This window comes from Leopardus geoffroyi, chromosome A1 (assembly GCF_018350155.1).
Source record: "Leopardus geoffroyi isolate Oge1 chromosome A1, O.geoffroyi_Oge1_pat1.0, whole genome shotgun sequence".
NCBI classification, from domain to species: domain Eukaryota; kingdom Metazoa; phylum Chordata; class Mammalia; order Carnivora; family Felidae; genus Leopardus; species Leopardus geoffroyi.
Genome location: NC_059326.1, coordinates 36083347 through 36100822, shown reverse-complemented (window position 1 = coordinate 36100822; position 17476 = coordinate 36083347). Strand labels below are relative to the sequence as shown.

Here is a 17476-nt window from a genome sequence, read left to right as displayed (position 1 = left end):
ACAGTTGCTGTGGTCATCTTTTTCTTGAACCTGGCTGTCCTATATCCAGTTTTCTTCTCCACTTTATTTCGATGCTCATCACTAAAATGTGTTTCTAACCCAACTCCCCTGATCTGTCGTTCCAAGCCTCTTTCTCCCATCTTAATGAATGATTTATTTTCTACCTTAATAAATGCTAATTCCATCCTTTGAATTGCCTAAGCTAAAAACCTTGGAGTCAATCTTGACTCTCATTTCTGATAGTGATTTTTATCTTTTCTCATAGCTATATCCCTACTACTGAGAAGTGCTGAGGGGGCACCAATAAATAGGCTTTGAGGGAATGAAATGGTTGAGCTAGTAAACAGAAAGTGAATTCTGCATTCTGATGCCCAAAGATAGAGGCTTTAGTTAAATTAGGATGTTTCCAGGAAGGCAGAAGCTCTGTTTTCTTACCCTCATCTACTTCATAGAGAGGTAGATTTTGTCACGCTATTAAACAATTAGAATGCTAAATACAAATTAATGAAAATCGTATATGCTACACTTTTGGAACATGAAACAGGATGGTGATTCTTTTATGATGAATATCACAATGCCATTATTTCCTTGAGCTTCTGTTAATATCCCCTGCTGATACAGGCTAGGTACCCAATAACTAAACATTTTTTTTTTTAATGAATTAATGATTCCTATTGTACATTTTAATCTCAGAATTTTAAAAGCAGGGTTTATTCTATTCTCCTCTGAAACCCATTTCTCATAGCGTAATACGCTCTGGCTCCATCCACACTGTTGCAAATAGCAAGATTTCATTCTTTTTGTTGGCTGAGTAATATTCCATTGTATATGTATATACACATACCATATCTTCTTTATCCATTCATCAATTGATGGACATTTGGACTCCATAGTTTTGCTGTTGTTGATGATGCTTCTATAAATATCAGATTGTGTGTGCCCCTTGAAATCTGTATTTTTGTGTCCTATTATGCTAAGTGAAATAAGTCAGAGAAAGACAAATACCATAGAATTTCATTCATACGTGAACTTTAAGAAACAAAAGAGAAACATAGGGGAAGGGGAAATAATCGTAAGAGACTCTTAACTATTGAGAACAAACAGGGTTGATGGAGGGAGGTGGGTGGGGAATGGACAGCATGGGTGATGGGTACTAAGGAGGGCATTTGTTCTAATGAGCACTGGGTGTTAAATGTAAGTGATGAAGCACTAAATTTTATGCCTGAAACCAATTTTACCATATATGTTAACTAAATAGAATTTAACACTTGAAATAGCCCCCCCCCCACCTCTTTCTTTCCTTGTACTTTATAGCTTTGTTAATGGTACCTCCTCTTGTCTAGTTGAAGAACAAAGGAGAGGGGCTCTCACGAATTCTTTTCTTCTACACCATGTCCACCCAGCATCAAATTCTGTCAGTTTTCATAGATTTCAAATGTTCAAGCTCTCATCACTGCTCACTAAAGTTGCTTCTACAATAGTTTCTTAACTAATATTATTACCTCTACTATTGCCTCTCCTTTACATTCCTTGTAGTTTCTCCTATTTCCAGTTGAACCTGAACTTTCTGACTTGGCATACAAAGCTGTGCCTCATCTGGCCTGTGTCCTTGTCCAACCTCATCTCTAGTGACTCCTGGAGCCGCTCTCTCCTGAATCCTTTGTAATGCAACGGAAGGGCCCAGGGCCCAGGTTTTCTAACCGGTTAATTCCTTAGATGCTGAGAACATCTCATCTCAGTCCTTCACTTCATCAGGCTGCCTTCCTATTTATCTTTAAGAGTCAATGCCGTTACCCAGCTGTCCTTGTTTTTATTTGGTTTCTCCACATTCCCAGTATATATGGAACATATCTCTTCTACATAGTATATTTTTATCATTGATCTATTGTCTTCATGAGGACAGGCAGCATGATCCTGTTCACCTTCATAGTTCGTGAGCCTTTTCCACTGTCTGTAGGAATTGATTTCTATGACATAGATGCTATGCCGGTATGCTATATTAGTTTGAAATTGTGTGATAAAACAAGTCTTTATGTCTGAGTATACATTTTTAAAAACCTAGAAGGAACTCTTTGGTCCTTACCTTGATTATAGAATTTTTTTGTCTATAAGGAAACATTACATTTTGCTGTGTATTTGCATATTTTCCTAGGCCTGTGTTTACATGACATCAATTTAAGAGTGGTTGTAGGTCATGATAATGGCAAATTACCATTAGAATTGGGAAGGGATTTTAGATAATGAACTTAAATTCATTATTTCAGCTTAAGTCAATTTTCTGTTTTTCCTTTTATAGAAAATTGCCCTTTAGGATACTTCCTGGAAAGAATGTGGATTATCCTTTTCCCTTCTTTCTCTTCAATTTCATGCTGCTATTGTTCTACACATATTTACTTTACATTTAGATCCTATTTCCTGCTAATTTTTATGCTGCTATTTTTGCTGCATTGAGCCCTTTATAATTTACATCTTTTCCAGAAACCTCGTGATTAATACTAATTTATTTGCTCAAATGTAGAGAAATATTATTTAAATGTTCTTTGAGATCTTTTAAAAGTCTATACTATTGCTGGAAAGGTATTTTTGTCAGTACTGGGTAATGACTGACAAGGAGGTGGAAAGAAAGTATTTTAAACCTTGTGACATGAACCAGTTACAGCTGAGTGAATGTGTACTGGAAAGGGAGCCTCTGTTTTTAAGTTTATTCTTTTTTTTATTCTAAGTATTTCCCTTTTCTCTATCTTCTGGCACATTTCCTTCCTCCAGTTTAAATAGTCTTAAGTTTTGACAGTAGAGGCATGCTGGTCAGATTTTAGTATTTAGACATCAAATACAATAATTACGATATATTTCAACCAGCAGGACCTGAGACCCCTGGAGGTGTCTTAATCCAAAAGAGACATTTTAAATTCATATAAACCTTGCCTTAAGGGATGGAGAAAGGACAATTTAGGGAACAGCATGAGGTTAAACATATTGATCAGTAGGCCAGTCATTCTTGTTAAGACTCTGGTAGAGTGTAGACAGAAAAATAGCATCATCATCAACAACAAAGAGTACTTCACTTCTCTAGAGACCATCTCTTTTGCTTCCAGTCTCTCTTGCTTCCATTATATGGATTTCAGATAATGAAAGATAAGTTTTAGCCAGGGATACAAAAAAAAAATGCATATCCAGTTTGAAATTTGGGGTGTTAAATAACTGGAAAGTATAGTGATTTTTACATTTTTAGCACTTGAGGTATATACTAAAGGATTTAATTAGCTATGTTATTTCTTTATGCCTTTGGAATAAACATGACCTATATAATTTTTTAATTCTTGCAAAAGTGTAAGAACCATTGCCTGGTTAATTCTAGTGATTAATTGTGCAGTGATAATAAGATAGTTTTTAGTTATAACAACCCCATTGACCAGATCCACGACACTTTCTGACCTTGAAGTGTTTGAAACTTTGGGTTTCTCTCCATGAATGGCAAGTTACTTTACTATGTCAGGTAAGTATTACCTATCCAACAGAGATCTATAATTTTTCTACTAGGACATTCAGTTTATGTTGTATGCACATATAGCATGGAGTGATTTTCTTGGATAAGAGCTGAACTTTTGGCTAGAGCGAAATTTTTATGGAACAGCTCCAGTGCCTAATGTTTCTCTCTCCTCTCCCACAAAAAACCCCCCAAACAAATAAAAAAGAAGCAAACTCCACCGAAACTATATTTCTTGTTTAATTTTAATTGACTAAAATAATTTACATACAAATTATTGTTCTAATAGATTCTCCTGGGAAGAAAGGTATTTAATGATTCTTGGAACAAAACCTTCATGTTTCAGTTGTATTCCTCTTTCTTTAATGTTGGAATCCAAACTTAAGTCTCACCGTGCAATCTATTGTAGGTAGCATGTATGCAACTCATCAATGCCCTTGTTACATCTCCTGATGATTTGGACTTCAGGCTTCACATCAGAAATGAATTTATGCGTTGTGGATTGAAAGAGATATTGCCAGTAAGTGCCCTGCAGTCTCCTTATTAATATTTAAATTAGAGGAGTACTTGAATAGGGGGAAATTTAGATAAATTACCTTCAAGAATAATTTATCTGCGGGGGAAAAAGGCTTGAGTATAAAAATCTATTTTTGAAATATAGATAAGATTGGAGTATTAACACTTTAAGTGTTTGAATGCTGTAAATCAAGTCAAATGGTTGGTTTATTGTTTATATGTTTTTCATTAACCTTTTTGCATTATTAAAAATAAAACCGTTAATTGTCATTTCTCTTTCATATCTCTAGAATTTAAAATGTCTGAAGAATGATGGCTTGGATATCCAACTTAAAGTCTTTGATGAGCATAAAGAAGAAGATTTGCTTGAGCTCTCCCATCGCCTTGAAGAGATTAGAGCTGAGCTTGAATATCCTTTTGTTCTGAAGTTACTGACCTATGTAAAATTGTTGCTAAACCCCAAACAAACTTCACACTCCAAGATACTAAACTTCTGAAGCCATTTCTGTATAAACAGTATAAAGCCAAACCTTTATGAATCAGATTGATTTTCATATAAACTTTTCTTAATAGTTTCATGTGTGTTTTTCTGAGTCCATGCATATGGAAATGGACATTCCAACCCACAAATTCCATGAGGCCTCTAATGTATGTGTACAGTGTGTTGTTTTTTCTTCTCGTGTGGCACCTCCCCCTCCTCTAGTGCTCTCTAGCATTAGCCTATTGGCTCCTGTCCTACACCTTGGGTGCACACCCCTATGGGCCTTTGTTAACTCTGTGGGTCTGCAGATCTCTGTGCTTTTCCAGAAATCCACCAGGTTCCTGTCCTCCACTGGGGCTTCCCCATGGTGGATAATGCCTGGCACCATTTCTCTTGGTTAGGGCACTCTGTACACCTAATATGGTATTTCCAACCAGCTGCCTGTTATACCCTTGCCACCCGAAACATCTTGGCTTGAGAGAGGCAAATGGTTGGAGTTGATTTTGGAGGAGAAGACAGTGCCAGGTGAAGTTACCATTTGCACACAGTTTTCCTCTACTTCAATCCTAACTACCTGTGTGGTACCATATGTTGAGTATACATGATGGTATGGGGTAAGACACACAATAATCTTTTGAAGCCTTACAGAACAGATTCTGTGCTGTGTTATTGGTTGTTTGGTGTAGAGAATAAATAAATTCACATATTCCTTAATCAATGTACTGAAGCATATGATATTTACAACATGGTGTGGAACACAGTTAAGGAAACTAGAGCGGAAGGATATTTTATTTCCATTCTTCAGCATCTTTTGCTGATTCGAAATGATTATTTTATAAGGTAAGAGGAAGCTATGTTCTAATGTTAAATTTCACTAATAAAATTCTATTAATTGTGAAATTCACTTGATGTTTGATTTGGGCAAGCTCATAATTTTCAGATTTTTATTTCTGTCTTAATACTGACTCATGGAATGTGGCATTTCTTCTGGGCATATATTTAGACAGGTGACAGTAAAATGATATTACTGTTATTTTGTAAGCTGCACAGATTCTTGTTACCAAGTTTTCATCTGAATAAAAAATGCGAACTAGCAACAAATTACTAATTTATCTTGTGATGGATAATGTTTTCTCATTAGTCTTTAGGTAGTAGGAATGGGGTTGATAAGTTTCTTTTTATAAGTTACATGAAAGGCAGTAAACATTGTTTTTATTAGTATTTAAGTAGCTAGAAAGTGCCTGGGTAATACAGTTGCACTTAATGTTGCTAATGTATCAGAAAAGCTAGACAAATAACATTCAAGTTAGATTATATCTCAGCCATCTTGAGTTTAACAAATTGTTTATTCCATCTGTACCTTATCTATCTGTAGCTGGGCAAGCATATTAACACCTACGTTCCTAGGTGGTTCTGAAGGTGACACATAGTAGCATGGATAAATCTCCTAGCCAAATATCTGGGCACCTGGTGTATGCTCAGTAAATGCTCTCTATATCTGCTTTCTACTTTGTTACTGTTTTATGAGGAAGGTGGAGATCCTTGAATATAAAACCATTTTTGGTGCCTTTAATTTAGCTTTGCTGAGATTCCATTCTCAAATACTTTGGGTAACGTGTCGTTTCTTACTCTGCTTTCATGTGGAAGAATTTGCTGGAGATGTCTCATTTGGGCTGTGTCCCCTGGTTGATGTCAGAGGGTGTAATTCAGGCTTTTGATATATCTGACAAGTGAATAGAATAAGAGTCAAAGAAAAAAAAAAGTTTACGTTCTTTGGGATGAGCACAGATCGCCCATCTTATCTCCTCCTTTTGCAGCACAAACATACTAATATAAAATAAACACTAATACATTGACAAAAATATTAATACAAATATGAATACATTAATTAAAATCAAAATAGTACATTGATTAATATTTTTAAATATCAGAGGTACTTGCTAGTTATAAAACTGTATTTTTTCCCCACATGTATTTAAATTTGAAGCTTCCATTTACTCTAAACCTGTCCTTTTTTTTTTTTTTTTTTTTTTTTTTTTTTAAGAGAGACAGAGTGAGAGTGGGGGAGAGTCAGAGAGAGGGGGAGACAGAATCTGAAGCAAGCTTCAGGCTCTGAGCTGTCAGCACAGAGTCCAGTGTGGGGCTCAAACTCATGGACAGCAATATTATGACCTGAGCCGAAGTCAGATGGCTTAGCCACCCAGGCGCTCCAACCCTGTCCTTTTCTTGATCCCTATATGGTTGGTCCTGTCAACCTCTGATTGCTTGATGCTGCTGGAGTTTTCAAGAATTCAAGAATATTGTTTGCTTTCAAAGTTTTGAATGTGTCTTAATGCTGCCAGAGGGGGTTCTATATTACTTATGATCACTTCATTTTTACCCTAATCCCTTAATCTGTGCTGCAGAAGGCCACGCGGTTGTGTCTACCTTTAAAATAGATTGAAAAGCACAACTCTCCTGGGGCATGCTCAGGCAATCCTGTCACTTCAGTGGAATTAAGAGTCTCAGAGAAATATTAAACTGTAGCTGCACCAAAGTGACGTTAGTTATTTTGGTCATTTTTCAAGTACCACGTTTTTAACTTGATACTTATGTATGTTGCATTCTTCATGGACTCTTTAAGCCCCAGGACCTTGGTCTTTGTTTCATGTATGGTTGCTGTGAAGGCGTCATTCTTCCTATGATTTCTGTAATCAAGACCATTCCATCTGTTTTTTTTTTTTTCCCCATGTTCCCAAATTCTCATAGGTGGTTATTGTTGTTATTTATTCTTACAGAGAATATATTTTTATTATAAGATTGTGGCAGATTATGATCATTTAGATAGTTTTTCATTCATTTAAAAATTATTTAGCTTTTTATTTAAATACAGTAAAACTGTTTTTGGTGTGCAGTTCTGTGAGTCTTGCTCTTTTGGTTTTAGCTTCATGGTTTTTTGTTGGTTGGTTTATTTTCACTGTCTCCGATGGACGTGGACTTTACCTTTTAAAAATCTTTGATTATCTGAACACCTTTTGTTGAATGAACATTCTTAATTCCTATTGATATAAATAAATGTTTTCAGATTTTTATAAATTGCTTTGCTTTAGAATGCAAGATAGTCCCATTTAAAAGAATTAGCCGATAGGAAAATAAGAAAATTTTCTCACGTTCACATTTGGGACAAAAGGAAATTTTACTGAAATGGAACTCAGCTGGAGAATGTACATGCAAGGTAACCCCTGCCCCCAAGAAAAATGAAATGTGGAAAGAATATTTGAGTGTGGAGTGGGAGATCAAATTCATTTCTCTAACAAATACTTAATGGCTTACCATGTGCAAAATATTTGCCTAGTTGAATGTGCATGGGAGATAATTTCTGATATTTGATAAAAATACTAAAGAGAAAGTGAAGATGATTTTAAAATTCCTCCAACAAAAATGACATATCAGTGAAGTAATGACAACTTATGCTCATCCCTTAATTAGGTTATTTACATATTCCTCTGACATATTCACTAACTCACTAATATTGCTCATGGTGATTATTTTCTGGATGCACATTTCTAGAATCCAGAAGTACATTATTATTTTGCTAGTGTTGCCTTGAAAGAGATTTTGCAAGAAATTTCAGCTACTTTGTAAGTGAGCTTATCATTGGGAGCTGTGGAGGTGAGAAAACATTTACTGAAATAATGATTTATTTAAAAAGTCCACAAAATAACCTATGTTATTAATTAATAACCTATGTTATTAAGTCTACAAATTAACCTATGTTGTTAATTTAAAACATGTTTATATTAAAACAACACTAGGATAACGTTGAATAAGAGTAAAAAAGAAATAAAATGCTCCATCTTGATTTTCAAACGTGATTGATATTTTGTACCTGTGTGTGCAATTTATGTACCTTAATTGTACATGCGGTTGTTATGGCAAGATAGTAGGTAGGGAATGGGAGACTATATTTTTGGAAGCAGTGTAGAACATTGAGGAAAGCGTGGTAGTACCTTCTTGCTTTGACATGTACCCAAGAACACTGTCTTAAACATTTTTAGTTGATGACAGTCGATGACCATCTTTTGTCTTTGCTAATGTTCAGTTGCTTTGGATTTTATTCTGCATAATGGGTCATTTATTAGGTGTGAGGTAAGTAGATTCAGGGCAGTAGAGAAGAAGCTCTAGTGAATAGAAGCGCCATCACTTACATGGTGAGAAAGATTTGGAGAGGAAATGTGTGCAAAAAGTCATTGAGGGAACAAAGAAGTTGTAGAGGTGGCTGGGGATGAAGGACTGACCTCATTGAGATAGCACCCACCCTTTCTGTCATTTTAGTTTGGTTTTGTTAATAAAATCTAGATATTTTAAATTGATTGGCTTCAGTTTTGTTTTTTAAAAAAAAAAAATTTATGTTTTATTTATTTTTGAGAGAGAGAGAGAGGCAGTGTTATCAGGGGAGGAGCAGAGAGAGAGAGGGAGACATCAAATCCAAAGCAGGCTCCAGGCCCTGAGCTGTCAGCACAGAGCCCGAACTGGGGCTCGAACTCACAAACCGTGGGATCATGATCTGAGCCCAAGTCAGATGCGTAACTGACTGAGCCACCCAGGCTCCCCTTGTTGGCTTAAGTTTTAAGGGAGGTTCTTTTGCTTATGACAAACATAGGTGGACTAAAACCTGTAGTGACAACGTGATCCCTATTTGGGCATTTATTTAAACTCTAATTTTTGAAAAAAATTGTGTTTTGAGTTGTGTTTTGAGTACGAAATATTCATTTGGTACTGTATATATTTTACAGTATCTGTTTTTAATTGGACTCCGCAAACATTCTTAAAGTAGTAAACTGTATAGTTTTTTGAAAAAAAATGGATATATTTTGGCTTGTATTAATAAAATGAATTAATGGTAGATATTTCAGTATGGTACAGTGGTAGGTTAATCCCTGTTGAGGACTGTTTTTAAGCACCTATCACTTCATCTCAGTGCTTTTTTTTTTTTTTTATTGCTTACTAATTAAGTCAAGATTCTGACTTTTGTAAGCAAATCATCATTAAAACACTGTGTGTGCTAAAAGAGTGTAAAAACTTAATGTCTTAATGTCACTAGAAGAAGGAAAGTGATGACTGTTGTATTTACCCTCACTCCCATGTTAAATCTGTCATGTCAGTTGTTGACACTATACAAAGACAAATTATTGAACTTGAAATCAAGCTTACCAAAATACTTTGTTTTGATGTAAAGTTATTCTTATAAATGGAGTGTGCATTTATTCTTTTTCTTGGTTTTAGGCAACAATACTTCAAATTAATTGATGAATGTGTATCTCAGATTGTATTGCATAGAGATGGGATGGATCCAGACTTCTCATATCGAAAGAGACTAGATTTAGATTTAAGTCAGTTTGTCGGTGAGTATTTCTCTAATATTTAAATGGAAACCTTTTATCGTCCCTTGCCCCACAGGTTAACTGCAGTGTCAGTTCTCCTAGTGTGACCTGTAGAGTCCTTAGGGCCCTTGATACCCTTTCAGGGGATCCTAAGAGTCAAAACTGCTTTCATAACAGCACTAAGACATGATTTGCCTTTTCCGTTGTGTTGTTATTTGGGCTGGTGATGCAAGGATGGTGAGTACAACTGCTGGCACTTAGTTAGGAATCACGGCGGTGACCCCAAACCATGTTAGTAGTCCTTGAATTCCTCACAGTAAACAAAACAATAAAAACTGCCTTTTTTTTTTTTTTACCTGAGTGTCCTTGATAAAGAACTGAAAGACATTAATTTTATTAAAAATCTCCCCTTGAGTACATATCATTTCAACATTCCCTGTGACAAAGCGAATTGTACACGTCAAGCACACGTCTGCATACTGAAGTACAGTGAGCAAATAGCTGCGTATGTGCTTGTATTGCGAGCTGAATTGGTTGATTTTTTTTTGTTTTACAAGGAATGATTGTCATAAAACTGTGGCCACTCCTGCTTGACTGTCTGGCACACACTTTCTTAAAAAGGAAATAAAGTAATTCTATAATGTCAAGGAAAATGACTGATAGAATTCGTTACCAATGATAAAATTCAAGCTCTCAGGGAAAAAATTTGAGTTTTGGAAAACTTGGATCTGCTACTGTTAGCTTGACAGCTTTCCAGTACGCGAATTTTTTTTTCTGGTGAGGTCAATGATGATAATAACCCATAGGATTATTTTGATATTGTATAATGAGATGTGTCAACATTTGGAGAATCTACGTGACTCCACAAACCACTCTTTTCCAAATTCCCGTGCCTGATTACACATTCTGCATGGGTGAAGAATTCTTGGATTTTGAAGTAACAGAGTACAAAACATTCACTGATAGGTGATTCCACACAGCAAGTAATGTGCAAGGAGTTACCATATGTCACATTTTGGTGTAACATGAAAAAAGAATAGCCATTTTTTGTGTGAGGTTGAGGTTGTTTTTCTTCATATATTAGAGTTCATAAAGAAGTACGGAGTGTATAGAATGAGAAAAGAACTAGATTATATTAGTGGCACTGATAAAATGCTCATTTTTCTCCACTGGAGGGAAGTAATTAGAAGTTCCTGGTAGTGGGAGGGACAGATATGAGGAAAAATAAAGCAAACTAAAATGTGGAATGATTTTGAATAGGACCCGAAAAGGAAGTTTATTCTACCTGGCCATTAGGAATGTTTTTTCTTGAGTAGATGAGAGGTTTGTTTAAGCATTGAACTCTTGAGAAGGAAATAGACTTTTTGACTACTGCTTGGCGATATAAGTGAAACATATTTACATAGTTACAATAAGTACATTGTATATGTTGATTTTAAATGTTTATAGAAAACTTAGACACATTTCAGAGGACTTACAGTAATAGGTGAGTGAGGATCTGGGGCCAAACTGTAGGAGAGAGAGATGTTGGAAAGTAAATAAAGATAACTTTATATATTATAGTGGAAATCAGTAGATACTGTTTATGTAACAGTGATCGGAGGTTTAAGTATTTATTTAGTGCTACAGAGCCAGGCAATTTAGAAAGCAAAATTATTAAAATAAATGGGATTAGACAGGAAACACCATTTTCATCTTCTATAATAGGAAGCTATCTATAATGTATTAAATAGATGAATCAAGAAATAATGGTGTACACATCTTATTTAGAGTTAAGAAACTAACTGCCAGAATAATCTAATATAGAAAGAACCATAAGAGGTCTCATTTAGGAAGTGGGATTGGGTTTTTCATGTAGTGATTTGGTTGTTACTTTTCATTGTAAGCCCTTCTGTAATATGTTTTTTTAAAACCATGTTTATTGCTTTTATTAAAGAAAGAAGGGAGGGGTACCTGGGTGGCTCAGTAGGTTGGGTGTCCGGCTTCCGCTCAGGTTATGATCTCACAGTTCGTGAGTTTGAGCCCCACGTCGGGCTCTGTGTTGACAGATCAGAGCCTGGGGCCTGTTTTGGATTCTGTGTCTCCCTCTCTCTCTGCCCCTCCCTCGCTCACGCTCTGTCTCTGTCTCTTTCAAAAATAAATAAACATTAAAAAAAAATTTTTTTTTTTTTAAATAAAGAATCAACTACAGCATGGGGAATCTATCTGAATCACTTCTGTTTAGTGTCTCATCATGTGGATCTATATCGTAGCTTATTTAATCAGTCTGTTACTGATGGACCTTTATTTCCAGATATTGGCTAACATTTTAATGAACATTCTTGCTTAAAGGCAAAGTCCTAACAATGCAATTGCTGGGTGAAAGAAAATACATATTTTAAATTTTAATATATATTTTCCTAGTTACTCACCAGCAAAGTTCATGAATTTATACTTCTATGGCGTAGACAAGTCATTTTCTCTGTGCCATCTCTGACACTTGGTATTATGGATCATTTAATCATTGCTGTGTTTCATTAAATAAAATTTATATTTTTGTATTAGGGAAATGAACTACCTGTTCATACATGTTAGCAATTATTAATTTTGTTTTTGCTAATTTTCTGTTCATTATTGTTGTGTTGGTTATCATCTTCTCTTCTTCCTTCAAAATACTTACGTGTTGATGAAAGACACTTTTTGAGTCTTGTATGTTACATTTGTCCAATAATTTGAAATTGTAATTGGGTTTGCATTTATACTTTGTGGCCTTGGTATCATGCTTGGAAAATCCTTCTCCATTCAGTATTAGCTTTCTTTGTTTTGCTTATTTCATTACTGACACTATTTCTAATTCTTTTCTTTTTCTAACCTTTTCAAGTCATAATGATTTTAACAAGTACTGGAATTAAGGAAAAAATGTCATTGCCATTTTAGATGCTTGCGTAGATCAAGCGAAGCTAGAAGAGTTTGAAGAGAAAGCATCAGAACTTTACAAGAAAGTAAGTAATTCTGATTAAGTTTGCAAGACTACGTGAAGAACCACCTCGCATCATCAGGCATGCTTCTCCTTCAGGGATTTTGCTTGTTGTTTTCACTCTCTTCTTTACCTCCTTGAGCTATTTGCATAAATGCCATCCTTAAGGAGGATTTCCTAGACCATTATATTTAAACATTTTAACTCTCCACTCCCAGCCCTGACCCTGTCTGTGATTTGTTTTCCTCTGTTTTATTTGTTATCTGACCTGCGACATGGTGTATGTATTTACCTGTGTATCTATGGATGTGTTGTCTATTTCTCCCTCTAGAGTAACCTTTATGAAGGATATTTCTTTGTTGTTGTTTGAAGGATTTTGTTTATTCAGTGTCCCTGCGTCTAGAACAATTCCTGCCCTCAGAACATTAAAAAAAAAAAAAAAAAAGCGTTAATGAATAAGTGATTGAAGAAAATTTGTAGAGTCAAAATTTTAAGATTGGAGTATTTCTCAAGAAATCCTATATCGGAAAGTTTTATTAACTTTTCTGTTTTGGTTCATGTTGCTTCATTAGGTCTAGGTGAACATAGAAAACTGTCATTTTTATAGGTCAGAAGTATCTGATATTGTCAGTTGGGTTGCTTCGGCCCAATAGTATTGCTGACCATCCAGCCGTTCCCCACTGTTCTCGAAGGTGGTGTTCTGTGCTTTCATCTCTGCTTAGCATGTATCTATTCGACTCTTTTTCTGTTTAGAAAAAAAAAAAAAAAAAGTTGCTTTTGTGGGATTCTTCACATGTTAAGCAGTTACTTTCATTTAAATTCGTGTGGCTGGTTTCTCACATTGGAGGAATAAATGATAATTACTACCCCCAGCCCCTGATGAACATACACTAAATAGACTTTTACTGTGTGTCAGTTACCATGTCTAAGAGGCTATGTTTTTGAACTCTCTGGATCTTGGTGAATATTGAACGAATGTTACACTTCTGTAACAGTTTAAGATAATACAACTTGCAAATGGTAGACAGTCTTTTGTAAGTTAGTGGTAATTTATGACAAACTTTGTAAATGCCCCATGTAAGAAGTCCTGCATGTCCCCCCGCACATAGAGGTTTTTAACCCCTGGGCCTCTGGCTGCAGGCTAGAATTCCAGCTTAAGCATATGATACTGTCTTTGCCCTGCAGGAACTTGAGAAACAAATGAACACATCATTGAAGTGTCATATGTGCTACAGCTGATAGGTGATCATGTTGTAGGGTGATCCCTTATCCCCTGACTTGGTATTCTAAGCCTTCTACTTGGTATTCTATTTTAACTCTTCCTGAGAAAGTAGTAGTAAACTTTCAGGTACTTGCTTTGGATTCATCCCAGGTAATATAAATTGGCTTCTATAATCATTTTTAGGTATATGATGTATATGAGTGTTGTTAAATGGGATACCTTTCTCAACATATTGTTTTAAAATTTAAAGTTTAAGTGTAAGTAGAAGAAAGACCTTGTTCAAGGTTACTTGTCTCCTTTTAGTCAGAAGTTATATGTCTTAGGTATATTTAAAAAATATTGTTTGCTCCATAAAAGATTCCTATTGCCATACCATTTTGTATATATCAGCAAGAACTTCTTTCTGATAGCTTTATAAGGACACATGTAAATACTTTGCTTTAGGCAGGAAGCTATCATAGTTGCTAGACACATTCTTTATTTTGGTGCATAAATTTGAAAAATGAAGACCAGAAATGTCAGAAAGTACATAGAGAATATTGAATTATCAACCTTCTTGTACAGATGCACTAATACATTTACCCTAGGGAATGAAATTAAGCAGAGCCTCAGCCTTAACTGTGTTTCTTGACATTTTTGCGTGTAATTTTGTAAGCGTAATATTGCTCTAGAAACTCTTTTTGGAGAAGAAGGCTATCATATCTGTTTTTATAAAGTATGTCTTTAATGGAGATTCATTTTATCCCCAAGGCTACTGTGATTTGACTGTAGATATTATAAAAATGCTAAAGCAAAGTTTATTTTTTGTCTCATCCTTTTATAGGGGAGGATATAGAAATTTATCTCTTTGTTAAGTACAGATACTTTAAGTATGGCCAAGTTAATTTAATAAATTCTCTTAGAGTATACTAATTATGACTCTGATTATTTTGGTGGTTTTATCTTTGTTCCCATAAATCATCCTTTTTCCTCCTGAATCTTATTCTAAGCCCTACTAGTTAGGGTAATGTACCTACTGATAGTGTGAAAAAAGACTTCATTTTTACTCTCATAAGAATTTAATTTTTTATTTCTTGCTAAGCAGAAGTAAACACTGAGCAGTCATAAAAGGGAGAATAGAGACCATGACCTCTCAAAGATTTTTCATGCCGGGAGATTGTGGAACTTTAATATATGATATTGACATATTTATTCACAACATATAAAGGAAGACTTGACAGGAATTGGCTCCATTTCTTCATTCGACAAATATTTACTGAGTTTAGTTATAAATGTAAGGCTTTGGAAAGGTGATGAATAAAGTGGGTTCTCACTGTGAATAACCTTCCAGGCTGGTGGGTGTTACTGTGGTGTGTGAATAGTGCATTTTGATATTTTTATATTACAGTGTTATGACTGTACAGTAGGAATACCCTATGCAGAATGGGAGCCTTCTGAAAGGATTCCTCATCTAGACTTGAGTGGCCAGGGAAGGCTGACCCAAGGAAGTCATAGCTAATGTGAGGCGACAAGGTGAGATAGCCAAGAAGGAGGGAGACAGAAATTTATTGTGAATTTCAACATAGCCATCTCAAGGTTAATATTTCTGAAACCAAATTTATTTTTCTTTTCCCTAAAAAAATGCCTTTCCTCCTCCATGAATTTTATATCCCTATTTCCCCCCTAAAATAATAATAGTTTCCAGCTTGCAAAGCAATAGAACACCATCCTCATCTTAGAGATATAGTCCCCTCACTCATTTCCTTCATTTAGTTGTACACTAATTTTTTAGATTCTGTTTAAAAAAGAAAAAAGTCCCTTCATTTTTTTTTTTTTTTTTTTTTTTTTTCTTTTTTCCTGTTTTCTGTTTCCCTGTCTTCCCCTTCGTTCAGGCAGGCCTTAAATTCTTGGTTGGGTAACTATAGCAGCTCCTCAACCTATTCACATGCCTCTGGTGTTTTCTTTCAGTCCACCTTTCACACTGCTGCAGGCTGGGTTTGCCGAAGTGCGAATTTGGTCATGTTAATTTCTTATTATAAATACTCTTAAAAGCTCTCCATGGTTTACAGGAAAAAAGAGAAACTTTTTGACTTTAAAATTCCTTAAAATTTTTTTTTTCCGTTTATTTATTTTGAGAGAGACAAAGAGAGTGAGCAGGGGAGAGGCAGAGAGGGAGGGAGAGAGAGAATCCCAAGCAGGCTCCGTGCTCTCGGCGTGGAGCCAGATGTGGGCTTGAACCCACGAACTGCAAGATCATGACCTGAGCCGAAACCAAGAGTTGGACGCTTAACTGACTGAGCCATGTGGGTGTCCCCAAATTTACTGTAAAATTCCTTTAAATGGTTTAATTCCTGTCTACATCTGTAACTTCATCTCTTGCAATTTGTTTTCTTACCTCCTTTTATGACCCTTGCATGTGGTTGTTTTCATTTGTGTACTGCACTAAACCTTCTATTTGAAATGCCAGCTGCACTTATCAGCTAACTACTCAAATTCTTCAAACCTGGGGCCAAGTTATCACTTCTCCAGTAATCACTCCCATGCCTCCAGTGTATTTCTCCATTGCTGGTAATTTTCATACGTTCGCATTGTTACTTTCCTTTTACTTTGCCACCAGACACTATACTTACTAAAAGTGATGACCATATTGTATTTAACTCTGTATCTCTAACACCTGCTACTTTGAGGAACACATCAGATGCATGATATTCCTTACAGTATAATGAGAAATAGGTAGGTAGTTTGGGGCCAACTCCCAGGAGGTTCTTAGATATTAGGTTAATGATGTAGCCACTGTAAGTTGAAAAGCAAAAGAGTCATGTTTTTTGAGCCATCCTTTAGAAAGAACAGCGATACTCAAAAAAGTTTGTAGAGGGGAAAGGTAATACTGGTTTTAAAAATACTGTTTTTGTTTGTTGCCTTGAAGAATGTTCATTGGGCAGTTGAAAATACGTTTATGGACTGATTAGTAGTCTGGAATTCAGACGAGAAGCTGAGCTGGTGATGGGGATTTGGAAGCCATCAGTGTATGAATGGGGACTAAAACGTGTGGGTGTGGAAGATACCATTCTACCAGGCATATGAAGTGAGACCATCAGAGGGGCAAAGGAAGAGTCCTAGGACAGGACAATAGTAGACGGTTGGACTGAGGAATAGGAACCTATAAAAAAATTGGTAGGAACAGCCAAGGAGTAAGCAGGAGATCCAGAAGAGTGGGTTGTAATACAACACACTGGGGAAGAGAGAATGAATACAGAGGCATATTCGTGAGTATTTAATGCTGTAGGGCAGTCCCGTTCGATACGGAATGATGACAGTGTTTGATGATCTGTGTTCAGCATGCTAGCCTTCAGCCTGTGCCTGTTGTGCCCTTGTGACTGAGGAACTGAAGTTTTAACTTTGATATTAGCTAACTTAAATTTACATTCTAGCAGCCACGTTGGCTAGAGGCTACACCATTGAATAGTACAGG

General features: G+C 35.8%; 1 protein-coding gene across 6 annotated transcripts in view; it reads left to right on the top strand.

The window, feature by feature from the left end:
• Positions 1-17476, top strand: part of DIAPH3 (diaphanous related formin 3) — a 510352-nt gene that overhangs the window by 160265 nt on the left and 332611 nt on the right. For all 6 annotated transcript variants that reach the window (XM_045478449.1, XM_045478422.1, XM_045478414.1 and 3 more), the window contains 5 exons: positions 3897-4007; positions 4294-4412; positions 5208-5324; positions 9750-9868; positions 12764-12828. In XM_045478449.1, the coding sequence (XP_045334405.1) occupies positions 3897-4007; positions 4294-4412; positions 5208-5324; positions 9750-9868; positions 12764-12828 (531 nt within the window). The remainder of the gene's footprint in view (positions 1-3896; positions 4008-4293; positions 4413-5207; positions 5325-9749; positions 9869-12763; positions 12829-17476) is intronic.